Source organism: Salvelinus alpinus, chromosome 3 (genome assembly GCF_045679555.1).
Source record: "Salvelinus alpinus chromosome 3, SLU_Salpinus.1, whole genome shotgun sequence".
Classification (NCBI taxonomy): Eukaryota; Metazoa; Chordata; class Actinopteri; order Salmoniformes; family Salmonidae; genus Salvelinus; species Salvelinus alpinus.
The window spans coordinates 16,334,894-16,361,301 of NC_092088.1; the positions used below are offsets into that span (position 1 = coordinate 16,334,894).

Consider the following 26,408-nt stretch of genomic DNA (forward strand, 5'->3'; position numbering starts at 1 on the left):
CTCTGACGTTTTATCACGCTGCTGCTCTTGTGACTTATTCCTCTTTCGTCGGCCAACCAAGAATAATACAGTATTCTAATTCTACACAGAAGTTGTCCGGGTAAGTGTTTGGACATGGACACATTGTAGCTATCGTAAATTATATTTTTGGGGATATTGGCTATTTGATAGCAGAATTTTTTTGTTGTTGCGTTTTCCATATATCACCAACGTGATATGTGGCAATAGTTTAGAAGTTGTCAGTGACTCAGTGCAGAGCACAGTGTGATGAGCTACGTTTGGGAATACTTTTGGGAATAGAGTAGATATAACACCAGGATTTTCATGAGTAAGTGGAAGTTTAAATCTCTAGCCTTTAAAATAGAAAATGTTAATTAAAAGACCTAACCTACAGCCTGCGTTGAATAGGAAGGCTTAGCAAGGCTTCCGGATCGCTCCGGCCAAACTAGCGTTTCTTGTCCATGATTAATGAATGGTGCGATCATAGAGCAGCGGAATGAAATTCAGGATGAGTAGTCAGACAAAGGCTTCATTGTACTCATTAAAATGCCCTTTTTGCTCTATTGACTGCAAAGGCAACCTTATAATCAAGTTTGTTGTTCTCTAACTAATCGGCTATGAGACTCAATCATTTTTATTTATTATTTTACCTTTATTTAACTAGGCAAGTCAGTTAAGAACAAATAATTATTTTCAATGACGGCCTAGGAACAGTGGGTTAACTGCCTTGTTCAGGGGCAGAACGACAGATTTTTACCTTGTCAACTCGGGGATTCGATCTTGCAACCTTTCGGGTTACTAGTCCAACGCTCTAACCACTAGGCTACCTGCTGCCCCAAATAGCTCGATGTCAAAATCTGGACCCACTCAATAGCAATATTTATAGCATTGATCTATTTAATGATAATTCTTGCCACAATCCCAAAATATTTTGATATTACACAAACATATGGCTAACTTTGAACTTGTATCAAATGCAAAAACACTATCAAGCCATATCTCATGGCAAAGAGAAGAAAATGCAGCTGTGAAATCCAAAGAGTAGCAAGTAGAGACAGCAACATTTCGATTGCAATAATCTCGCTTAACCCAGAACTAAAATCTTGCGTTATTATTATGTTTCGACGGGAGATTAGGATTGCAATGATACGTTTAATGTATTAAGTGCCCTTTGACCATATGTATATGTCCAGGTGTGTGCTGCTGCATAGGTCTTGACCTAATGTGGTTAGAAAATGTATTATTATAATTTTTTAGGTTTATAACACATGTATTATGTTTTTCAGAGTGAAGATGGTGTGGGTTCTACTTTTAGTGGCTTTCCTGAACACTGGAGCGGTCCAGTGTCAGAGATCCTCGCTGAAAGACAGTAAAAGACTGGACCCAGAGGTCAACATGAACATTGTGAGTTAGATCAAATCAATAACAGAAGCTGTGTTCTCGTAAACAAAGTGGCCAAATACTAACAAATTGTATTTATCCAAACTGTTTTTTTTTCAGACAGGCTTCAAATACACTACTGGACTTCATGGTTCATAGAGCTCATTAACAATTCATAGAACTAGGCAATCTTCTGGGCCTCACAAACAAATAGTCATGGTGGTTACCTCATGTGGGGAGTACTGTTTTAGCCCATGTTCTGCCCTTTGTACCCCATATATCCCATGAGTTATTTCAAGGAATGTCATAACATGTGATAGTGGGGCTGTTGCAGTGACTGTTTTACCCGCAATCAGTAGTCATGACCACAGTCAAATGAGTAACTAGGCTTCTCCAAAACTGCACTCTGATGTCGCTGATGGTCTTTAGTAGCCTACCAGACTTGCTAATGGCCTGGTACTCAGCGCTCTATTTAAGCAATAAGGCATGGGGGGGTGTGGTATATGGCGTCGTGCGTGGACACAGACCTTAGATGTGGTATATTGGCCATATACCACAAACCCCGAGGTGCCTTATTGCTATTATAAACTGGTTACCAACGTAATTAGAGCAGTAAAAATAAATGTTTTGTCATACCCGTGGTATACGGTCTGATATACCATGGCTGTCAACCAATCAGCATTCTGGCCTCGAACCACCCAGTTTATAATGTCCCTCTAATCACTCTGACATCAATGCAAATGCCATTGAAAATCGAACCTAACACTTCTTGAGAGCCCTGGCATTCAGAGTTTGAATATAATAGGCTCACCTGTTGCAGAGTGAGAGCCAGCTCCTCACAGCTGGTTGATGCATGGAATGAAATAAGTGTTCGTATAAGCCCATGTTGCATTTCTATAGGCTATGTAATTGCAACAGAGTTTTGATGGCTTCTATTAAAAAGAAGAGGATCCCATCAGCGTTCTATAGGCTAGGCCTACTATATTTATTCCTCAACTGGAGTAGCCTACCTGGCTGGCATGTAAGTGAACCGTGGGAAAAGCGGTCTCCTTTCGCTATTCAAGTACCTATGGATGACTTGTTAATTATTATTTATATTTTTTTCTGTTCCGACAGATGCATGATAATGGCCCATTCAAAACAAATTTCCCAAATATATTATGATATATAAAGACAAGATTAAATTGAGAATAGTCTGAGAGGTGTGAATATTATCACGTGAATGATCCCCACTGTGTGCAGTCTAAGGCAAGAAACGGCAACCTTTTCCCCCCCCGACTTTTTCAAATCATAGTGGCATGCATCATGTAGCCTAGTCCATTGGCCTATATGTTTTGATAAGGTTTGTATCACAACTAAAGTGATGCCCATAGGCCTAGAACCCCTGGAACAGGGTTGGAGAGCCCAAAGCCTACAGAGCCTAGTGAAACGTGTTCTTGTAAGCTCAGTCATTGCACAATTGCGTGTGAAAACAGAATTTTGACTGGGCAATATTTAATAGAGGATCCCAGCTTCCTCATGCTGCTATAACCTATTTATTGCTCAATTCTTAAAATTAGGCACATAAATTCACTTTACAACTGGTGTAGCCTACCTGCACTAAAATACTGCTGGATTACAGGCTTTTGGTCACTTAGTTTGGTTGTTTTCTTTAAAAACTGCTGGGTTATTGATGCTGGCTTATTGATGCTGGCTTATTGATGCTGGGTTATTGAGCTATGACCCAGCGGATCAGAAGACTAGAGGCGTAGTTTAGTAGGGGCGTGGCTTTCAGATAGTTAGTTTTAGCCACCCATGAGAGTAAATGCCATTCCTGTTCATCTGTTTTGTAGACGGGTTGGTTGTTTAGCTACGAAACCGAGGCGTGCGCAACTATGGGGCAAAGCATACAGGGTTGGCATAGATTGTTGACAACATGTAAGCTACATTTCGTCTCCAATGTTTATTGAAAACATAAATGCATTTGCACAATGAGCACTTGTCTCTCAAATACATTGTTACAGTTGTTGGTTAGCTGGCTAGTGAATTTTAGCCATATTAGCATTGACATGAAATCAGTCAAAACACCTCAAAGCAAGACATGATATCAATAACAAGATGAATCGAGCTGAAATAAGCCACTTACGATTCCCCAAATGGCAGTTTCTTGTCATTCTTGCTAGCAATCTGGCCATCCAGAATCACAATAACACGCCCCATGGAAGCACGCACATTGTTTTCTTGACATTGTCAGCTAACCCATCTATAGTTATCACATGTTGAGGTTGAACATTTACATTGTTGTAGCTTTAATGAGGCTTACAGCAGAGTGTAAATTCCCTAAAAGACTATTTGAATCCCATTGTTGGATACAATAAGGTGTAAAATGCAGTATGTTCACTTAACATGATGAACAGGAATTACATTTATGCTCACGGGTGGCCAATAAGATCTGCCTTAAAGCCACACCCCTAATAAGCCACGCCTCCTGAAAACAGGATTTCATCAAAAAAGACCCAGCTGCTAGGTCAACCAAGCATGAGAGTAAAAAATATCAAATTGATGGTTAAATTAACCCATGTTTGGGTAATCACAACCACCCAACATGTTGGGTTATTCACGCAACCCAACTGGCTGGGTCAAAATAACCCAACATGTGTTCTGTCCACTATTTAACCGGCGCTAGGTTACCAAATAACCCAAATTTGGTTGTTTTTAGCACATCGTTTTTTAGAGTGTGGCATATTTACAACATAACCGCTGGAAGCACTTCCTCCATTCGCATATTTGAGTGCAAGCTACGGATTACATGTTTTTTTTATTTTTTTTTATTTCACCTTTTATTTAACCAGGTTGGCTAGTTGAGAACAAGTTCTCATTTACAACTGCGACCTGGCCAAGATAAAACAAAGCAGTGCGACACAAACAACAACACAGAGTTACACATGGAATAAACAAACATCCAGTCAATAATACAATAGAAAAGGTCTATATACAGTGTGTGCAAATGAGGTAGGATAAGGGAGGTAAGGCAATAAATAGGCCATAGTGGCAAAATAATTACAATATAGCAATTAAACCCTGGAGTGATAGATGTGCAGAAGATGAGTGTGCAAGTAGAGATACTGGGGTGCGAAGGAGCAAAATAAATAACAGTATGGGGGATAAGGTAGTTGGGTGGGCTATTTACAGATGGGCTATGTACAGGTGCAGTGATCTGTGAGCTGCTCTGACAGCTGGTGCTTAAAGTTAGTGAGGGAGATATGAGTCTCCAGCTTGAGTGATTTTTTTTTTCTTCAGTTCGTTCCAGTCATTGGCAGCAGAGAACTGGAAGGAAAGGCGGCCAAAGAAGGAATTGGCTTTGGGGGTGACCAGTGAGATATACCTGCTGGAGCGCGTGCTACTGGTGGGTACTGCTATGGTGACCAGTGAGCTGAGATAAGGCAGGGCTTTACCTAGCAAAGACTTATAGATGACCTGGAGCCAGTGGGTTTGGCGATGAATATGAAGCGAGGGCCAGCCAACGAGAGCATACAGGTCGCAGTGGTGGGTAGTATATGGGGCTTTGGTGACAAAACGGATGGCAGTGTGATAGACTGCTTCCAATTTGCTGAGAATTGGAGGCTATTTTGCAAATGACATCGCCGAAGTCAAGGATCGGTAGGATAGTCAGTTTTACGAGAGTATGTTTGGCAGCATGAGTGAAGGATGCTTTCTTGTGAAATAGGAAGCCGATTCTAGATTTAATTTTGGATTGTAGATGCTTAATGTGAGTCTGGAAGGAGAGTTTACAGTCTACCCAGACACCTAGGTATTTGTAGTTGTCCACATATTCTAAGTCAGAACCGTCCAGAGTAGTGATGCTGGACGGGCGGGCAGGTGTGGGCAGCGATCGGTTGAAGAGCATGCATTTAGTTTTACTTGTATTTAAGAGCAGTTGGAGGCCACGGAAGGAGAGTTGTATGGCATTGAAGCTCGTCTGGAGGTTAGTTAACACAGTGTCCAAAGAAGGGCCAGAAGTATACAAAATGGTGTCGTCTGCGTAGAGGTGGATCAGAGGATCACCAGCAGCAAGAGCAACATCATTGATGTATACAGAGAAAAGAGTCGGCCTGAGAATTTAACCCTGTGGCACCCCCATAGAGACTGCAAGAGGTCCGGAGAACAGGCCCTCCGATTTGACACACTGAACTCTATCAGAGAAGTAGTTGGTGAACCAGGCGAGGCAGTCATTTGAGAAACCAAGGGTGTTGAGTCTGCCGATAAGAATGTGGTGATTGACAGTCTAAAGCCTTGGCCAGGTCGATGAATACAGCTGCACAGTATTGTCTCTTATCGATGGCGGTTATGATATCGTTTAGGACCTTGAGCGTGGCTGAGGTGCACCCATGACCAGCTCGGAAACCAGATTGCATAGCGGAGAAAGTACGGTGGGATTCGAAATGGTCGATAGATATAGGTCTGTAACAATTTAGGTCTGGAGTGTCTCCCCCTTTGAAGAGGGGGATGACCGCGGCAGCTTTCCAATCTTTGGGGATCTCAGACGATACGAAAGAGAGGTTGAACAGGCTAGTAATAGGGGTTGCAACAATTTCGGCGGATCATTTTAGAAAGAGAGGGTCCAGATTGTCGAGCCCGGCTGATTTGTAGGGGTCCAGATATGGGGGGGTGCATTCTAAACCAAATATAATTCCACACATATATTAGTAGGCTCTATTTAAAGACTATATTAAATTGAGAATAGTCTTATGGGTGAGATTATTATAATGTGCTTGACAAATTGTGAATCAGAGAATGTGTGTATGCAGCCTGTGCAAAAAATCTGAGCAGAGCACATGCCTTTCACGCAATCTTTTATTTATTTTTCAAATCATCATTAGAGCCACATAAATGATGTGGCATCATGCAGCCTTGGAATGTATCAGAAATGAAAACATTTAGCCTAAGGTTTGTATCACAACTAAAGTTTCATGAAAGCCCAGAGATGCTGAACGTGTTTACGTTAATTAACGGCCAATTACTGTGAGACCGGCAGTTATTTGCATGGGAGTTACCGGCTGACAAAATGTCATGGGAAGTCCCTCTGTCATGTGTTGAACTTCAGCATAGATGTATCTCTAGATTGGACAATATCACAGCCCCATGATATACCTAAAACCTTCAGTCTAAGATTTGACCTAATGAAACAGAAAAAGCTATATAAAAATGTGTAAATTGCAGTAAAATATATTTGTCTGTATCCTCTTGCTCCAGTGTTTCTATATAATAATGCATATAATTATTATCATTTAATAATAATAATAATTATAATTATAATTATTATTAAGGTGTAATAACCCTTGAATTGATCTTGGGTTGTTTGTTGTAAGCTAAAAGAGTTTTGATAGGCATTCATTCACTTTTCAAGAATGGATCTAAGGGACAAATGGTGATTCTGTGTGCTTAGTGATATCAGTATCATTTGTGCTCCAGGAGCACACACAGGCCTACAGTAGTTGAAATATTTGACATGGCAATCAATCAAATGCGTTCACCACAACTTGTCAGAAAATATACAATGTATGTTTATTCATATCTGAGGTATGCCAATGGTAAAATAAACGTGTGGATTTGGCGCCTGGTGCATGTCAGTGGTTATCCTTAAATCTTTGATAAGCACAGTAACACAATATCATGATCCTGAATCTAGTGTCTAGTTAGTATACAGTATTTGTCATTGGAAACTACCGTCTCAGTGTTATAATCCTAATACAATTCCCAGTAGTAATGGTTCTCACATGCTAATGTTTCTTTCTCCCATTGTAGGCCTGCAAGCACATACCCTCTCAATAGCTCTCCTCCCCACACGCAGGTCACGTGACATGAAATTATTTTCAATACTCCCATTTCCCTATGTAAAACCAGACCCAAATGAGACCGAGCAGAACACCGATTCTCCCCTCCACCCCTGGGCCTCTGATACCTCCTCAGTGTGTGTTGAGCATGCAGAAGGTTTATCACAGTCCCACAGTCAGTAGAATATGTAGACTTGCAGCATAGAGGGAGGCAGGAAATGGTGGTGGGTATTAATTATGCATGGCTAGATTGCATGGCAGGCCTGGCCGGAACCAACAGGCTCACACGCTTTCTTTTGAAGGTCCAGATTAGCGTATATAATATCTGGGAATGGGCGTGTGGGAGGGAATGCAACAGAGGAAGAATGGAATTTTTTTGTGACATGCTGACTAGTAGAGGCAGGGGAAATAATGTTGTCTGCTTGAATTTTACTGTAATTTCACAGTGAGTAAAGTATGGTAATAGGGCTGTAAAATAAAGTGTTACCATAGAAACCCTTTCTGTCAGAAATCCGAATATATTTGACTGTTTGTTTGTTTTTGTCTTCTCTCTCTCCCACACAGAGTGAGATCATCAGGCATTGGGGCTACCCGACAGAGGAGCACGACGTCGTCACAGAGGACGGCTACATCCTGAGTGTCAACCGGATACCACACGGTCTGAAGAAATGTGACGGTGTGTATAAAAGGGTTCATGGCCATAGCATGGGGTTAATTCATATGGTCAGTGGCCTTAATTCTTTTAAACACAGAGTAGAGGTCTGCATTGACGTGCACTTTGGAAAGCCAGGGCCTCAAGCCCTGTAATCAGATCCACATATCAAAGACCAACACACACACACACAAACACCGTGACTAACATCTGAAGTGCTGATATTTCCCACATTGTCAAACATTAGTACTGAGTCAAGATCCAAAATTGAAGTGGTCTTCAGCATTAGTCACTCTGACAATAGCGGAGGAGGACTCCATTTCTATGTTTTGCGATTGCACCGCCCAGCCTACGCCTGACCTTTTGTTGGTCAGAAGGTGGCTTGTCCTGTCATCACGAGCTATAATATCACATGCATCCAGTGAGGCTGTCTAGCTGCAAATAGTTTACCTCTATGCTTCAATCATTTTGAGCCCAGACTACGATTGAATTGAATTTCTGTGGCATTTTTATTTGTTTGGTATTCCTCATAATCCGTCCCTAGCTTGAGCTGTTTCAAATGTAGCTCGGATCATTTTCAACCATCTCATTTATTAGGCTGTTGTTCAAATGTATTTACAGTGTATTTTCAATATGTGATGGGAAAAGTAATAGTTACAGTAATAAGGAAGAAATGATTTGATTTAGTGTGTTGGGAATGCATAATGGTATTAAAAGTTTTAGATTTCTTCTTAAGAGCAGTTGTTGTCTTACAAGTTTAGGCGAAAATACCGTGATCCACTGCTTCTGTCAGACGGAGCTACACTCGCTCTCCGGTTCCTACGAATCAGTATTCAGTTTCTCTTGCCTGTGTTGCCGCTATATTTCATTAATAAGCAAAGTGATTGCTGAGCCTCACACTAATCTCATTGGGGGAAACCATTCGTGTGCAAAACACATTCAGATGCTATAAACTATGCTTTTTCCTGAACACAGTGTCTCATATCATTCTGAACAAGAACTCATGTTCTCGACACAGATCTCTCTGTAGGTGAATTTAAGTGCCTTGAGTATTAAACACTGGCCTTGGCTCCGGTCTTGTTTTTACTCCATTGGATTACTTTCCAAAACATGAATTAGTAAATGAACTACTTCAGTTGACCCTCTCCAATGATTTAAAATGCAAATTCAGTTTAGTGTTAATATTGACATTGGTTTGTCATTAGAAATGCTTCATAAACTAGCCAGGGGTTCCACTTGAAAGATACCCCCCAATACGATGTGATATGCCAGGGTTGAGCTAGTCTGGGGAGTTAAAAATCTCAATAATATATTCTGATATCCTCTAAATAAGTAAGGAGCCATCATGTTGTTTGTATCTCTTGATGCTTCGCGCTCCCTGCTCTGTAGTATGTGGCAGCAGCAGCACATCCAGTCAGGGAGGCAGCAGGGCTCTGTGATAGGCTGGAGATGCAACTCATTTCCTGTTGTCCCACTTCCCTTGCTCACACGGGAGAGCGTCTGGATGACTCCAAAGGAACACAGCAGAGCTGGAATTATTTCAGCCCCCAGATGGGGTTTTGTTCTGAAAATCGTGCTAGTTAGAAGAGCTAATGTTGGAAATCTTTGATGTTCAATCTAGGAGAGATACTGTAGATTTGGTCTTCTTGCACACAGCTGCATTGTGGCGAAGTGGTTGAGACATATCATTCATAATGTATAACATTTGAACAGATAACACTGTGTTCATGTCTTTGACTATACATTAGACTATTGTTAAAACAAAAACCCTATTTGTCCCTTTAACTCCTTAGCTATTGTAACAGTGAATGACAGTCTTTTAATACTAAAATATAACATAGATACTTAATAAACACACACACACCCATTTCACTGTAAGACAACAGTCAGGACTTCCCATCAGCACCCACTACAAAGCATTATGTGTGTCTCTTGGGATCACCTGGGAATTATGTTAAATCTAAAGATCTCTCCAGCAGCATGCTGGAAATTCAAGTAAAGGCAGTCTCGGCAACAGGGTAGGCTAGGGGTCCATTCCCTATATCAATGTTCATTGATCACGTACACAGATTTGCAAGTGTTCTAGCAGGTGCAGTGAAATGCTCCGACAGTGCAATAGAGGGATAGTACCCAATCCTATCATCTAATGGTCTGTTTATGCCACAGATCCTGTTTCTGACAGATTTCTGGGATTTTTAAAGCTCCCAAAAATGAACTGGGAGAGTGCTGAGCCACAAGGAGAAAGGCTGCCCTGCAGCTGGGATGTACTGTAGCTTGGACAGACACGCCCTCTGGTGGTGACAGTCAACACAACACTTGAATTATGAATTGACCAGTTAGTTTTTAAATCCACTTTCAGTTGATGTATTTTTGGTCATGTTGGAATGTGAATGGATTCTTCAGCCATGTTTGAAAAGAATGGATAAATATTACATAACCACTATGTTATGCCTATGATCCTTGCTTTACTTTGCTACAATATTCACCCTATAGCATTATGCTCAATTAAGTCAATTTCTCATCCTCCTAGATCCCAAGCCTGCAGTGTACCTCCAGCATGGTCTCCTGGCTGCGGGGAGTAACTGGGTGACCAACCTGCCCAACACCAGCCTGGCTTACCTGCTAGCAGACGCTGGCTACGACGTCTGGATCGGCAACAGCAGGGGAAACACCTGGTCCAGGAGACACCTCACACTCAGCCCTGACCACAACGAGTTCTGGCAGTTCAGGTAGCTTCAAAGATTCATTCCACTTATACTGATCCTTGCTTGCGCTTCACGTCATGGCTATGCACCTAGGCCTGGATATACACTCAGTGGCCAGTGTACCAGTTAGGTACACAAAAATGGTTAGCTCCTACAGAGAGTCACGAGGCTGTGGCGCAGTACAACAGCGGAGCGCAGAACGGCATCTCGGAACGCACAACTTGTCTGTCCTTGTCACAGATGGGCTATTGCAGCAGACAACCACACCGGGTTTCACTCCTATGAGCTAAAAACAAGAAGAAGTGGCTCCAGCAGGCACGCGATCACCAACACTGGACAATTGAGGAGTGGAAAAACATTGCCTGATCTGACAAATCCCGTTTCCTGTTGCGTCATGCTGATGGCAGATTCAGAATTTGGTGTAAGCAAATGGCCTAATCCTGCCTGGTGTCAACAGTACAAGATGATGGTGTAGGGAATGTTTTCCCGGCACACGTTTGGTCCCTCGAAACCAATTGAACAAGGTTTCCACGCCCCGAAACATTCAGGCTATTCTGGAGGCAAAGTTGGGTCCGACTCGGTACTAGACCTAATAAACTGACCATATGAGTGTATATCCCCTGTGCTCACCAACATAATCACAAGAGGTTCCAGTAGAAACAGATGATATTGTATGAAATGTCTATTTAAATAGTCTTATTATGGCATTTAATGAGTTTCTTCTGTTCTTATTCTTCAGTTATGATGAGATGGCAAAGAAGGACCTGCCAGCAGTGGTCAACCACATTCTGAAGACCACAGGCCAGGAGCAGATCTACTATATCGGCCACTCTCAGGGAACCACTATTGGTGAGATGGCTTGATTGTTGGTTATGTGTCATATTACATGAAGCAGAATATTGTTCACCTGTAGTTTGGCACTGCTATCTATTCTACACTATGGTTTACCGTTTTAAACCATTAAATGTTTATCTGATTGCTTGTGTCTGTCCCCGTAGCTTTTGTTGCATTCTCTTCCATGCCTGAGCTGGCAAGCAAAATCAAGATGTTCTTCGGCCTGGCTCCAGTGGCCACTGTGGCTTTCTCTGCCAGCCCCATGAGCAAGCTCTCCATCTTCCCCGATTTCCTCATTTGGGTGAGTAGAAAATTACTTTTTCTTACACTGTATTATGTCACAATTTATTCATACAATACGTCTAACCTGTGGCTTACCTAACTTTGGCGGAAGTTATTTTTATTTGAACAATCGGTCAGAATCTTTGATTATTTCAATACTGACTAATGCTAATCCATTGTTTGGTTTCTGTATGGTAGGATGTGTTTGGGAAGAAGGACTTCATGCCTCAGAGTGCTCTCATTAAGTGGTTCGCCACCAACGTCTGCAGTAAGAAACCTCTTAGTGAGCTGTGTGGAAACCTCTTCTTCGTCCTCTGTGGCTTCGATGAGCTGAACCTCAACATGGTGCGTCTCCACAGCGCTCACATTTTGGTTATCGCTTATTTTTTTATTGTACAGTATTACTGTTGTAGACTTCCTTAAATCTACTTTCCTCAAGCCAATTCTATAGGTAGGAATGAAGATGGGGAAGATGTTGATTTCTATATTTATTTGTTTTTGTCCAGACTCGCACACCTGTGTACACCTCCCACTGCCCAGCAGGGACCTCAGTCCAGAACATGATCCACTGGTCTCAGGTAAGAACATACCTGATGACAGCCTATCAAAACACCCTGGATCCAATATGATTCACCTCACTTCTTCATACCTATACATCCCGCCCCAACCCCATGTAGGCCTACCCTAGATGGCAACCTATATATCCAGGAAGGCTGGAGTGCAGGCAGCACAGTCTGAATCGAGAATGAGTTTGCTCTTCTTACACCACGCAGTTCTAATAGCTCCTATACTGTACGAGCCTCCATTTCCCGAGCACTAGCCGTGGAAGTAAGACGTCCAGTCAAAGACCAGAGGGATCAGAGCAGACACAGCTTTGGATTAAGTTCACAGCTGCAGTCAGATGTACTCCCCGACTGACTGAGTCTCCCGGGCAGACTTTACTCACAACACCCTGCTCTGATCCCCCTGTCTGGGTGCCTTTGATGTTCCTTTCCCTTTTACAAGTCTCATATCCTCCCTTACCAATCCCTCTATTCCCCCCATCCTCTCCCCTCCAACCCCCAAGCCTCCGCTCCGTCCTCGCTAGGGTTTCTTGGCTACAGGTAATTTACCAAAGTTACTTGAATCTATGGTATCTTTGGTAATTTATACTTGAATAACTTATTTTTTTAAATGTTATATATAGTATTCATTTTCATATATACTCATTTTCATATATATGTGTCCATATTGTCCATGAGTTTCTAGTGGATAGACTACAGTTCCAGAGAAAATAGCCTAAATCATTTTTTAAAAAGCATCTAATCAACAATGGCATTATTTTTTATTAACTATGCAAATATTCAAACTACAGTTTGGCTCCAAAACATTTACAACAGAGACATATTGACATAGTAAAATAAATACAATTATATAAAAATGTGCCTCTTTTTTTATTTTAAAATCATCTTATTTGATTATTTTATATATTGTACATGTGATAATGCCAAACGGAGCGCCTGAGATAATTACAGACGTGATAATCGTAAGTACCCAAAAATACCTTGAAAGTTACAAATATTCTGGTTGTTTACTGGTTTCCAGTTATATACAGTGCATTTGGGAAAGTATTCAGACCCCTTGACTTTTTCCCCATTTTGTTATGTTACAGACTTATTCTAAAATTGAATAAATTGTTTTTTTCCATCATCATACGACACACAATACCCCATAATGACAAAGCAAGAACAGGATTTTATTTTTTTATTTTTTGTTGCTAATTCATAACATTTTTTAAACGGATCACATTTACATAAGTATTCAGACCCTTTAGTATTCAGACCCTTTACTCAGTACTTTGTTGAAGCACCTTTGGCAGCGATTACAGCCTCGAGTCTTCTTGGGTATGACGCTACAAGCTTGGCACACCTATATTTGGGGAGTTTCTCCCATTCTTCTCTGCAGATCCTCTCAAGCTCTGCCAGGTTGAATGGGGAGCGTCGCTGCATAGCTATTTTTAGGTCTCTCCAGAGATGTTTGATCGGGTTCAAGTCCGGGCTCTGGCTGGGCCACTTAAGGACATTCAGAGACTTATCCCTAAGCCACTCCTGCGTGGTCTTGGCTTAGCGTTTTTGTCCTGTTGGATGTTGGAAGGTGAACCTTCACCCCAGTCTGTCCTGAGCGCTCTGGAGCAGGTTTTCATCAAGGATCTCTGTACATTGCTCCATTCATCCTTCCCTCAATCCTGACTAGTCTCCCAGTCCCTGCTGCTGAAAAACATCCCCACAGCATGATGCTGCCACCACCATGTATCACCGTAGGGATGGTGCCAGGTTTCCTCCAGATGTGGAGGAAGTGGCATTCAGGCCAAAGAGTTTAATCTTTGTTTCATCAGACCAGAGAATCTTGTTTCTCATGGTCTGAGAGTCTTTAGGTGCCTTTTGGCAAACTTCAAGCAGCCTGTCATGTGCCTTTTACAGAGCAGTGGCTTCCATCTGGCCACTCTATCATAATGGCCTGATTGGTGGAGTGCTGCAGAGATGGTTGTCCTTCTGGAAGGTTCTCCCAACTCCACAGAGGAACTCTAGAGCTGAGTAACCATCGGGTTCTTGGTTACCTCCCTAACCAAGGCCCTTCTCCCCCGATTGCTCAGAGCGGCTGGGTGGCCAGCTCTAGGAAGAGTCTTGGTGGTTCCAAACTTCTTCCATTTAAGAATGATGCAGGCCACTGTGTTCTTGGGGACCTTCAATGCTGCAGAAATGTTTTGGTACCCTTCCCAAGATCTGTGCCTCGACACAATTCTGTCTCAGAGCTCTATGGACAATTCCTTCGACCTCATGGCTTGGTTTTTGCTCTGACATGCACTGTCAACTGTGGGACCTTACATAGACTTTTTATTTATTTTATTTAACCTTTATTTAACTAGGCAAGTCAGTTGAGAACAAATTCTTATTTACAATGACGGCCTACCCGACCAAACCTTAACCCAGACGACGCTGGGCCAATTGTGCGCCGCCCTATGGTACTCCCAATCATGGCCGGTTGTGATACAGCCTGGAATCACTCCTCTAGCACTGAGATGCAGTGCCTTAGACCGCTGCGCCACTCGGTAGCCCAGGTGTGTGCCTTTCCAAATCATGTCCAGTCAATTGAATTTATCACAGGTGGACTCCAATCAAGTTGTAGAAACATCTCAAGGATGATCAATGGAAAAGGGTCTGAATACTAACGTAAATAAGGTATTTCTCTTTTTTATTTGCAAACATTCCTAAAAACATGTTTTCGCTTTGTCATGATGGGGTATTGTGTGTACATTGATGAGGGAAAAAATCATTTAAATTTTAGAATAAGGCTGTAACGTCACAAAATGTGGAAAAAGGGAAGGGGTCTGAATACTTTCCGAAGGCACTGTACCTTCCCTTCACAACCCTAGTCCTCATCCATTCAGGATGCATGGCTCGTCTGTTCATTGCTTGCAACAGAGGCTTTCATGGAAACCGTTACATTATGAAGGGGGATATGTCAGAGGAGATTTTCACTTTTATTTTCATGTTTGCAAATGTAATGTCCCAGATACTTTTTGATGCAGGGGAGTTATTATTTATGTCAAACCGACACTGATTTCACAAGCAACTGAGCAAAAACAGACACTCAGGACATAAATAGATGATCTCAAAGACGTCGATAAATTATTCCTCAATGTTTCTGTGTCATAAATTATTACTTCACCCTGTTTATGACACAGTTTCACACCCAAGTCAACTATCATCGACATTCCGCTGTGTGAAAAGGAGCGGCACAGACATTCCTGCTACGCACAGACTTATTGACTTAAACACGCCCATTTTCCCCACTCAACGATTCAGTGTTGAAGAAATTAATGAACCTTGAGTAAAGGTCAATCCCAGATTTACCAAAGACAACTTTAACCTTACTGAAGTTGACCTATTGTTGGACTTGGTGCACATAGTACTCTCCCATGGGCAGATTCTGCTTGTAGACTGAAGGATCTGCCGGGACTGAATAGGATCCGTGAGATGATGAGCAGCATTAGTTACATTTTCGTTTTTTTTGTCACTGGTTATTTGGACGAATCAGGATTGGGTGAAGGTGGTGCTTGAACTGCTTGGCACATGTGTCTTTTGCGAGGGTGGAGATTTTGTCAATTTCTAACATGTATGAACACAGAAGTTGATCACGCAGCGGACCAAATTTCGTAAGATTTTACTTCTGGGTTAAGAGATTATACCTTTACATCCAGGACCACCACGTGTTCAGCTACCTAGAGTCCAAGTATTTGTGATGTGTATTCTTTTTACAGGCAGTGCATAGTGGAAAGCTGATGGCCTATGACTACGGGAGAGCAGGGAACATGGCTCACTATAACCAGGTAAGGCCAGCTCAGAGCTCATTAGTCTGTCAAAATACACACACACCACTTCACACTGAAGTTGTTTTCCAAAGCTCTCAGAAGCTCCCACCTCTTTCTGAAAGTACCTTCTCTTTACTGCTCCGTATCCACTGTGCCCTTATGGTCGATCTATGCCTTTAGCTGACATCTTGTCCCCCTCCAGTCGACCCCCCCGCTGTACAACATCCAGGACATGAAGGTGCCTACGGCCCTGTGGTCCGGAGGTCACGACACCCTGGCTGACCCTAAGGACATTGCCATGCTGCTCAACCAGGTCCCCAACCTGGTGTACCACCGCCACATTGAGCACTGGGAACATCTGGACTTCATCTGGGGTCTGGACGCCCCCCAGGAGATGTACAGTGAGATAATCAAACTGATGAGTCAGCAGGACTTGGTGTGAACAGTGGATTGACAGGGAGAAATATGGACAGTTTTAGCCTCAGCTCTCAGCACACTAGCTGAAGCGATTTTAATACTGTATCTGAAACATATTGGGAGACATATCGCAGTGCCTGGCTGCGAGTGTGTACACACGTTTGTGCACTTTGTGACTATAAGCATGTGTAAAAGCGAGTATTCGCGTAAGCCATGCTCTCAAGGAGCAATAATCATGTACCTCTAAATTGGGATGGTGAGGAAAACAAGCTGTGAGTTTAGGATTCAGTGTTGTGAGGAATCCTCTATTTTGTGATTTTACTACCACAGTCAGAACACTTGAATGGATTTTAGATGTCTTTAAAACAAAATCATTTTACCTTTTAACTAGGCAAGTCAGTTAAGAACTAATTCTTATTTACAATGACGGCCTACTGGGGAACAGTGGTTTAACTGCCTTGTTCGGGGGCAGAACGACAGATTTTTACCTTGTCAGCTCGGGAATTAGATCCAGCAACCTTTCGCTGACTGGCCCAACTCTCTAACCACTAGGCTACCTGCCGCATTTAAGAATGTCCCAGGTCCGTGAAGATATACTAGTAACAAACATTCCAGGTTATAATCCTACATGAGATGCAGGTTATGAATGTAGCTTAAGTCATTGGTACATTCTCATGAGAAATGTCCAGGGTCCAGTTCAACATACAGTACCTCTCTACAGAACTTGCACTTTTCAAACTGTCATCACCAGGACTTTATTGCGGTGTTGTGTTGGTTAATGTTGCTGTGCCTTTTTTAATCAAACACATTCAATTTGTGTTTACCTGTCCCTACTGATACTTGTCATTTTGTTACAGAGATTAAGTATTTTTATTGGATCTTAGGTAAGGAAGGGTGCCGACCAATGAATGACTGACACGTTTGTTCATTCATTTTCTACTTCCGTTGTGTTAGAATACTTATGTATGCTGCTTTTTATTGTATCCAACTACTCAATAAAAATTCATTAAATCTGTTGTACAATTCAATTTATTGACAAGTGCTTAAGAAACTGGGTATCTACTCATAGAATGCTTTAATCTGTAACAATGATTAAATTCACTTACTCCTATGTACAATATCAAAACCAGGAACTCATCCGTTTCTAATTTACATATATTATACAAATATTTTGAGACGCATAGTATGAATTCAATTAATGTCATATTTCAAGGAGGTTCAACCATGAGACTAAAAACAATTTCTTGGCCATTTATATTGGTATGAACTTTAACGAATGGTTGCCAGACAGCTGAGGCCAAAGTGTCGAGTATGAACCATAGATTGTATACATATGAACAGAGATCATTCCTCAGTCGGACAAAAGACGCCTGACGAGAAGGTGATGTTGCCATGGTGAAAAATTCCCCATCGTCTGCAACCCCCCCCCCCCTCCCTTCAGTCAGGCTTTTTCAGCATTGTAACAATATTCTTGAACTGCAGTCTCCTTGCTATATCGAGTGGGGTCTCATCATCCTAAAGGACAGGGTAATACATTATATTACCACCAAAGCTTAGTGAAATAGTAACATAAAATGTCCTCTTATGCTTTATCAGAGGCGTCGAGCAGGTTAGAGAAGAGATGAATAAGCTTACCATAATGCAATTTGCAAAAGTGACCTCATACCTACTTTGTTTTTAATAGAAACGTCTGCCTTTTTCTCCAGTAACAGTGGAACGAGTCTGTGACTCTTCATCTGACAGACATAGTGAAGACCAGTGTTTCCCTGCTGAAATACACAGTGAACACAAAAGGTCAAATAAGTCACACAGAATGATCATTAGCTCATCATTCTAATATTACAACTATATACTTCATCTCAGTACTCACATAGTCCACAGCGTCTACCTCCACTTTAGTGCTCAAAACCAGATTCATTAGTTTCACATTCTTCCTTTGCTTGTCTTCCTGTTGAAAGGAGGAAGGTTTATACCACAGTGACCAACAACAACACTTTCCTATTGCTCTTGCAGTGTGGCTGGTCTGGAAGCCATGACTGATGAGAGACTTAAGACTTTGCCCCACTGTATTCCAAGGTCAGCGTTTCAAAGTATATCCTACCAGAATGAAGTATCCAATCAACAGAATTGGCATGAGGATAGTGATCATCAGGTAATCCAAGAAGGAGAAGGTCCTCTTTGCAGCATAGTGCAAACATGTCCTCTGTTTCTACAGGCAGACAGGGAGAGAGAGCATGGATCAGTGCCACACATTTCACAAGACGCCAAGTGTTGGCAGGCTCCTCATTGAGAACACTAACATATTCCTGTATTGTTTATTCAATTGCATCACCTAATTGAGGAACATTCTCATTTCCACTGTAGATTCCTACAAACATTGAAGTAAATTTCACACTTGGTCTGATAGTATCCTTTTTTACCTAATATTTACATATAAATGACATAGTGACATAGTAAATAATAACTACTGTTTGTGTATTTGGTAGTCATAGAAACAAGCATAAATAAAAGTTACACAACTACTGTCCAAATGTCTCAGAACTGCATTTCCACTACCTTGTTCCTTATAACTACATCTGCCTTCAGGTCCAAAAGGTACTTGACCATTCTGATGTTTCCACATCTGCAGGCAGCTATGATTGGTGTATCGCCAGATTCCTCATCTTGAACATTTAAAGTCTTGGCATCCTCTTTTAGAATGTGGTACACCTTTTGAAGGTCGTTATCGTAGGCAGCTTGGCAAATGGGCTGCGGAAATAAGCAAATGGTAGCATGTAAAGTAACTTCATAAACCAGTTCATGCATTTGTAGGCTACGTATGGTAAATCAATGCATGTTGATTCGTCTTGATTTCACATCTGGGTCAAGGGTTTATTGAAGGATAAACAAACCAACAATGAAACAATGCCAACATCAGATACGGTAAGTGAGCCTACTGCTGTACTGAGAAGGCTCCCTTCTGTAGCCAGCGGCAGATAAGATGAGCAGCAAAACAGGTCCTTCCTGTCTCACTTCAGTTATAACCGTGAGACAACCAGCCAGCCCCTCCTTAGGTCACATTCTTTAAAAAACACAGATGACACCTGAGAGCGGTCAAATACAGGTCACCTCCGGTTTCTGTCAGATGGCTAGTGAAATATCATAGCTTATATGGGTATGGCCAACATTGCCCTTTAACAAGACAATACATCTGTGGGAGACCCCAAGTCACAGAGGTGCAACTTTCACATGACCCTCCCAAATAGTGAAATTGCATTTTTGTCCACCCCAGTTTTATCATTGCACTGTGACACAAAAAGCGTAATCAGTGTGCTTTAGGACCATGCGGACGCCTCAGAGCGGCCGGCTCGGCTGTTTGGTGGTTTCAGCCAACTAGATTTAGGGCCGCGTGGACACCACAAAGCGTTCAAACAGAGGCAGCTGTTATCTATGTGTGTTATGCTTTTTCTCTGAGTTGTAAAAGCAAGTAGAACAGAAAATGACTACTTTTTATTTAACTGATGTAGCTGGCAAGGTAACTGCTGTTTGACTTAATAGAAAAAAAAGAAAAACAATTCCAGTGCTGAGCTAGTAGTGTAACTGACATGTAACATTAGCTAATGTTTGATCCCCTCTCGACTCAAGTTATATCTTAAGTGAATGAACAAGCTAGCTAGCTAGTAACTAGCTACCACAGCCAGTTCAGCTCTAGCCTCTAGCTATCTGTCAGGTAGCAGTATCTAACAGTTGTTGTGTGTATGGAAATGTTTTGTAGCTTTTGTTTTGTACCGTTTCAACAGAAGTAAATTAACTTGGCACGTTTTCGCCAGTTGATGTACCATAGAGCTAGCCAAAAGTTGGCTGACGTTATATATTATTTTTTATCCTCAATCACAGTCAGTATAGCAATGTAACGTAATTGGTCTGTCAGTTTTCCTACATAATTCCCTACTTTTCACACTGACACGGTATTAACAGCGCTACAGGCTTCAGTGTCATGGTGGACACTCAGTAGAAAACACTATGCTCATCATGTCTTAGCACGATTCGATGGTGACAGCAGGGTCAGACAGCCAGGGAAGACCAGTCTACGGAGCTCAGGTGAATTTTATAGATGCAACACTTTATTCTCTCGGTGCAGCAAACACTGGACAAGACAGAAGCTTCAAAGATTGAAATGATTTTAAGGCCGTCTGACAAACCTCAAGTTGATTTACAAACTGTACCAAGGGTTGATAGAGGCTTTTCCTGATGACACTAAACATGTAAAACAAAAATATGAGGAAGACCTGGGAGACACTATGGATAATGATGAATGGATACAGATATGTTTGAATGCCCAGTCATGTTCATATAATCTCAGACATAAATTACTGCAGTTTAAGGCCATCCATAGAACATCCTATATGCAAGTGAAACTGAATATCACATTCAGAAATGCAATACCTCTGCTGGAGGTGGAAAACACAAAAGGGGACATATTTCAATATGTTGTGAAGGCTGGCTGAATTCTGGCAAAGAGTATGTACTTTATCTCAGCATGTCTACAAACTCTCCTTTCTCCCTGTTTTTCTTTGCTAGGAAATGTTGATACGGGAGACTTGTCAGAAGAAACTGTGTAACCTACCATTTATAGCGGCTAAGAAATGCATTGCCATTAATTCGAAGGTTGGTTATCCTCCCACAATGTCACAATGGTTGACAGTAATGTCAAGTTATGCATCAATAGATTTGATTTATTTCCAGATTAAGGGTATACTGTGCAACTTTCATACAGTTTGGATGTCTTATATTGAATAGTGTGTGACAAAAGGAGTCTGTATTGAAAACATGCCCACGTCATGGGAGATACCTATTTAGGCAATCCCTGCTGGGCTGCTCAGTCCTGGCAATGGGGGTCTATTGGTTGTCACTCTGGCCTAACACACCTGGAACCAATAATGAATGTTTCACTAAGATCCTAAAGCTGAGTGGAGTCTGTTGGGGTTGGGGCGCTGTAGGGCGGTGGACCCATAGGGACAGGACGGAGCTCTACAGTACCATTAGGCCTATGATATGAATTACAGTGCCCTCCGTAATTATTGAGACAGTGAAGCATTTTTTATTCTTATGGCTCTATACTCCAAAAGTTTGGATTTTAAATCAAACAATGACTATGAAGTTACAGTGCAGACTGTCAGCTTCCACTTGAGTGTAATTTCATCCATATCGGGTGATCCGTTTAGAAATTACAGCACTTTTTGTACATAGTCCCCCATTTTAGGGGCGCAAACGTATTGGGACAAATTCACTTGTATGTGTATTAGTAGTAGTAGTAGTAGTAAAAGTAGTAGTAAAAAGTTAAGTATTTGGTCTCACATTCATAGCATGCAATGACGACATCAAGGTTGTGACTCTACAAATTTGTTGGAAGCATTTGCTGTTTGTTTTGGTTGTTTCAGATAATTTTGTGCCCAAATGAAAATAATGGTAAATAATGTATTGTGTCATTTTGGAGTAACTTTTATTGTAAATAAGAATATACACTGCTCAAAAAAATAAAGGGAACACTAAAATAACACATCCTAGATCTGAATGAATAAAATATTCTTATTAAATACTTTTTTCTTTACATAGTTGAATGTGCTGACAACAAAATCACACAAAAATGATCAATGTAAATCAAATTTATCAACCCATGGAGGTCTGGATTTGGAGTCACACTCAAAATTAAAGTGGAAAACCACACTACAGGCTGATCCAACTTTGATGTAATGTCCTTAAAACAAGTCAAAATGAGGCTCAGTAGTGTGTGTGGCCTCCACGTGCCTGTATGACCTCCCTACAACACCTGGGCATGCTCCTGATTTAGGTGGCGGATGGTCTCCTGAGGGATCTCCTCCCAGACCTGGACTAAAGCATCCGCCAACTCCTGGACAGTCTGTGGTGCAACGTGACGTTGGTGGATGGAGCGAGACATGATGTACCAGATGTGCTCAATTGGATTCAGGTCTGGGGAACGGGCGGGCCAGTCCATAGCATCAATGCCTTCCTCTTGCAGGAACTGCTGACACACTCCAGCCACATGAGGTCTAGCATTGTCTTGCATTAGGAGGAACCCAGGGCCAACCGCACCAGCATATGGTCTCACAAGGGGTCTGAGGATCTCATCTCGGTACCTAATAGCAGTCAGGCTACCTCTGGCGAGCACATGGAGGGCTGTGCGGCCCCCCAAAGAAATGCCACCCCACACCATGACTGACCCACCGCCAAACCGGTCATGCTGGAGGATGTTGCAGGCAGCAGAACGTTCTCCACGGCGTCTCCAGACTCTGTCACGTCTGTCACATGTGCGTGTGAACCTGCTTTCATCTGTGAAGAGCACAGGGCGCCAGTGGCGAATTTGCCAATCTTGGTGTTCTCTGGCAAATGTCAAACGTCCTGCACGGTGTTGGGCTGTAAGCACAACCCCCACCTGTGGACGTCGGGCCCTCATACCACCCTCATGGAGTCTGTTTCTGACCCTTTGAGCAGACACATGCACATTTGTGGACTGCTGGAGGTCATTTTGCAGGGCTCTGGCAGTGCTCCTCCTGCACCTCCTTGCACAAAGGCGGAGGTAGCGGTCCTGCTGCTGGGTTGTTGCCCTCCTACGGCCTCCTCCACGTCTCCTGATGTACTGGCCTGTCTCCTGGTAGCGCCTCCATGCTCTGGACACTACGCTGACAGACACAGCAAACCTTCTTGCCACATCTCGCATTGATGTGCCATCCTGGATGAGCTGCACTACCTGAGCCACTTGTGTGGGTTGTAGACTCCGTCTCATGCTACCACTAGAGTGAAAGCACCGCCAGCATTCAAAAGTGACCAAAACATCAGCCAGGAAGCATAGGAACTGAGATGTGGTCTGTGGTCACCACCTGCAGAATCACTCCTTTATTGGGGGTGTCTTGCTAATTGCCTATAATTTCCACCTGTTGTCTATTCCATTTGCACAACAGCATGTGAAATTTATTGTCAATCAGTGTTGCTTCCTAAGTGGTCAGTTTGATTTCACAGAAGTGTGATTGACTTGGAGTTACATTGTGTTGTTTAAGTGTTCCCTTTATTTTTTTGAGCAGTGTAATATGTTTCTAAATACTTTTACATTAATGTGGATGCTAACATGATTACAGCTCATCCTAAATGAACTGTGAAAAATTATGAGTGAGAAAGTTACAGATGCACAAACATCCTAACCCCAAGACATGCTAACATCGCACCACTACACTAATAAAATAGCTTAGCATTTTTCAAGGGGTATGATATTTGTGTGTCTATAATTTTCTCACTCATCATTATTCACAATTCCCTCAGGATTATCCATAATCATGGCAGCATCCACATTCATGTAGAAGTGTTTAGAAATAGATATTCTTATTTACAATAATAGTGAATGCAGGAAATGATGAAAGTCTTTCTGGTATTATGAAAAGTGTTTGACTTATTTCATTTTCCTTCCTCTCCAATAGTTTTGTAAGTGTAGGCTGCTATCTATCATGTTCTACATACAATTTATTATGTAAGTACATGATGTGTTATGTTAATTAATTATAATTTTACAGTGAATTTATTAAGTAAACCAGGTTTGTCGGCTATATGACTCGACGACTGCACCCATCTTCGATTCCCGACGTCTGCTTTTCACTGGAATGTGGTTTGCACGAAATTAACTGTTTTTGTGATTTTCTTTCACCCTTTTACTCGAGACACCGATAAAGTTTCCCGAATAGTCCTTTAAATATCGTAAAGGCTAGGATGATGGCTCTCCAACCCTGTTCCTGGAGCGCTACCATCATGTAGGTTTTCATTCCAACCCCAATTCTAGCGCACCCGATTCTAATAATTAGCTGGTTTACAAAATGGGGTTGGAGTGAAAACCTACAGGAGGGTAGAGCTCCATGAACAGGGTTGGAGAACCCTGGGCTACAGGTAGTGCTACTCAGCTGCGAGAAATTGCGTCTACCTGGCTACACCTAGCAATCCACATGCTGCACTGCGGAGGGACTATATTGAGGGGCATCCTACTAAAACTTTCTCAGAGACTAAACAACTACACACAGACTAAAAAACGTTCCCATTAAACGTGTTTAAATGACAGCTCACCTCTGAATACACTATCCCCATGTCGCCTCTTCTTCAGTGACAAAATACTTCCCCCGCTAATATAAAACACTTGACTTTTATTTTTAGAAGCCAGTCAAGTAAAATTTCTTCAGAGGTAGGCTAATATTTCCACAGCCGATTTATTAATTTTTCAGTTACGCACCTATCAGATTCATCATCTGGTTCCCCATGCTAGTAACGCATCTACTGTAGGGTGTGGCTTGTTTGAGACATTACCATAGAACGTCACTTTTTTTTTAGGTGTGTCTAAGGGCCTTTTCACGAAGATACGTTTGCCTACACAAACCGTATTACGCTACAGTTGAAAGCTAATGCTATTTTAATTTTAACAATAACAGGCAACTGTGGGTAAGCACTTTGTGTAAAGTCCTAACTGCAGTCTACTGTGGTATTTTGGACCCAGTAGTTGTAGAATAACTTGTGTAGGCCTACTACTGCAGATATACTGCACTGTGACTCCAATTACACGGCACTGCTAAAGCTAACTCTCTCTCCTCTGCTCTCATCCTTCTAGACCTATCGGCTGCCTTTGATACTGTGAACCATCAGATCCTCCTCTCCACCCTCTCCTGCTGGGCATCTCCGGCGCGGCCCACGCTTGGATTGCGTCCTACCTGACAGGTCGCTCCTACCAGGTGGCGTGGCGAGAATCTGTCTCCGCACCACGTGCTCTCACCACTGGTGTCCCCCAGGGCTCTGTTCTAGGCCCTCTCCTATTCTCGCTATACACCAAGTCACTTGGCTCTGTCATATCCTCACATGGTCTCTCCTATCATTGCTATGCAGACGACACACAATTAATCTTCTCCTTTCCCCCCTCTGATAACCAGGTGGTGAATCGCATCTCTGCATGTCTGGCAGACATATCAGTGTGGATGACGGATCACCACCTCAAGCTGAACCTCGGCAAGACGGAGCTGCTCTTCCTCCCGGGGAAGGACTGCCCGTTCCATGATCTCGCCATCACGGTTGACAACTCCATTGTGTCCTCCTCCCAGAGTGCTAAGAACCTTGGCGTGATCCTGGACAACACCCTGTCGTTCTCAACTAACATCAAGGCGGTGACCCGTTCCTGTAGGTTCATGCTCTACAACATTCGCAGAGTACGACCCTGCCTCACGCAGGAAGCGGCGCAGGTCCTAATCCAGGCACTTGTCATCTCCCGTCTGGATTACTGCAACTCGCTGTTGGCTGGGCTCCCTGCCTGTGCCATTAAACCCCTACAACTCATCCAGAATGCCGCAGCCCGTCTGGTGTTCAACTTTCCCAAGTTCTCTCACGTCACCCCGCTCCTCCGCTCTCTCCACTGGCTTCCAGTTGAAGCTCGCATCCGTTACAAGACCATGGTGCTTGCCTACGGAGCTGTGAGGGGAACGGCACCTCCGTACCTTCAGGCTCTGATCAGGCCCTACACCCAAACAAGGGCACTGCGTTCATCCACCTCTGGCCTGCTCGCCTCCCTACCTCTGAGGAAGTACAGTTCCCGCTCAGCCCAGTCAAAACTGTTCGCTGCTCTGGCACCCCAATGGTGGAACAAACTCCCTCACGACGCCAGGTCAGCGGAGTCAATCACCACCTTCCGGAGACACCTGAAACCCCACCTCTTTAAGGAATACTTAGGATAGGATAAAGTAATCCTTCTAACCCCCCCCCCCCTTAAAAGAGTTAGATGCACTATTGTAAAGTGGTTGTTCCACTGGATATCATAAGGTGAATGCACCAATTTGTAAGTCGCTCTGGATAAGAGCGTCTGCTAAATGACTTAAATGTAAATGTAAAATTACTGCAGTAAAAACAACTTATTTTAGAAGCAGTATTTGCAGCAAACTGCAGTTATACTGCACTCTGCA

The 26,408-nt window shown here is 42.6% G+C and overlaps 2 protein-coding genes across 4 annotated transcripts; one reads left to right on the forward strand and one right to left on the reverse strand.

Annotated features, from left to right (window-relative positions):
* LOC139570107 (lysosomal acid lipase/cholesteryl ester hydrolase-like) lies at nucleotides 1-17,451 on the forward strand. Of its 2 annotated transcripts, none has more exons than XM_071391657.1 (10): nucleotides 1-100; nucleotides 1,287-1,404; nucleotides 7,758-7,869; nucleotides 10,376-10,574; nucleotides 11,290-11,399; nucleotides 11,549-11,685; nucleotides 11,865-12,011; nucleotides 12,173-12,244; nucleotides 15,967-16,035; nucleotides 16,220-17,451. In XM_071391657.1, the coding sequence occupies exons 2-10, from the start codon at nucleotides 1,294-1,296 to the stop codon at nucleotides 16,457-16,459; spliced, it is 1,197 nt and encodes a 398-aa protein (XP_071247758.1). In that variant the 5' UTR covers nucleotides 1-100; nucleotides 1,287-1,293; the 3' UTR covers nucleotides 16,460-17,451. The 2 variants fall into 2 exon arrangements, with proteins under 2 accessions (XP_071247758.1, XP_071247759.1); XM_071391658.1 differs by lacking the exon at nucleotides 1-100 and adding an exon at nucleotides 204-328.
* ankrd22 (ankyrin repeat domain 22) lies at nucleotides 17,446-24,742 on the reverse strand. 2 transcript variants are annotated; one of them, XM_071391659.1, is made up of 6 exons: nucleotides 24,538-24,742; nucleotides 18,991-19,182; nucleotides 18,536-18,643; nucleotides 18,305-18,382; nucleotides 18,105-18,203; nucleotides 17,446-17,949 (listed from the first exon to the last, which is right to left on the reverse strand). In XM_071391659.1, exons 1-6 carry the CDS (start codon nucleotides 24,556-24,558, stop codon nucleotides 17,872-17,874), a joined length of 576 nt encoding a protein of 191 aa, XP_071247760.1. In that variant the 5' UTR covers nucleotides 24,559-24,742; the 3' UTR covers nucleotides 17,446-17,871. The 2 variants fall into 2 exon arrangements, with proteins under 2 accessions (XP_071247760.1, XP_071247761.1); XM_071391660.1 differs by having other exon boundaries at nucleotides 17,866-17,949; nucleotides 18,101-18,203; nucleotides 24,538-24,737.
* Nucleotides 24,743-26,408: the final 1,666 nt, after the last annotated feature.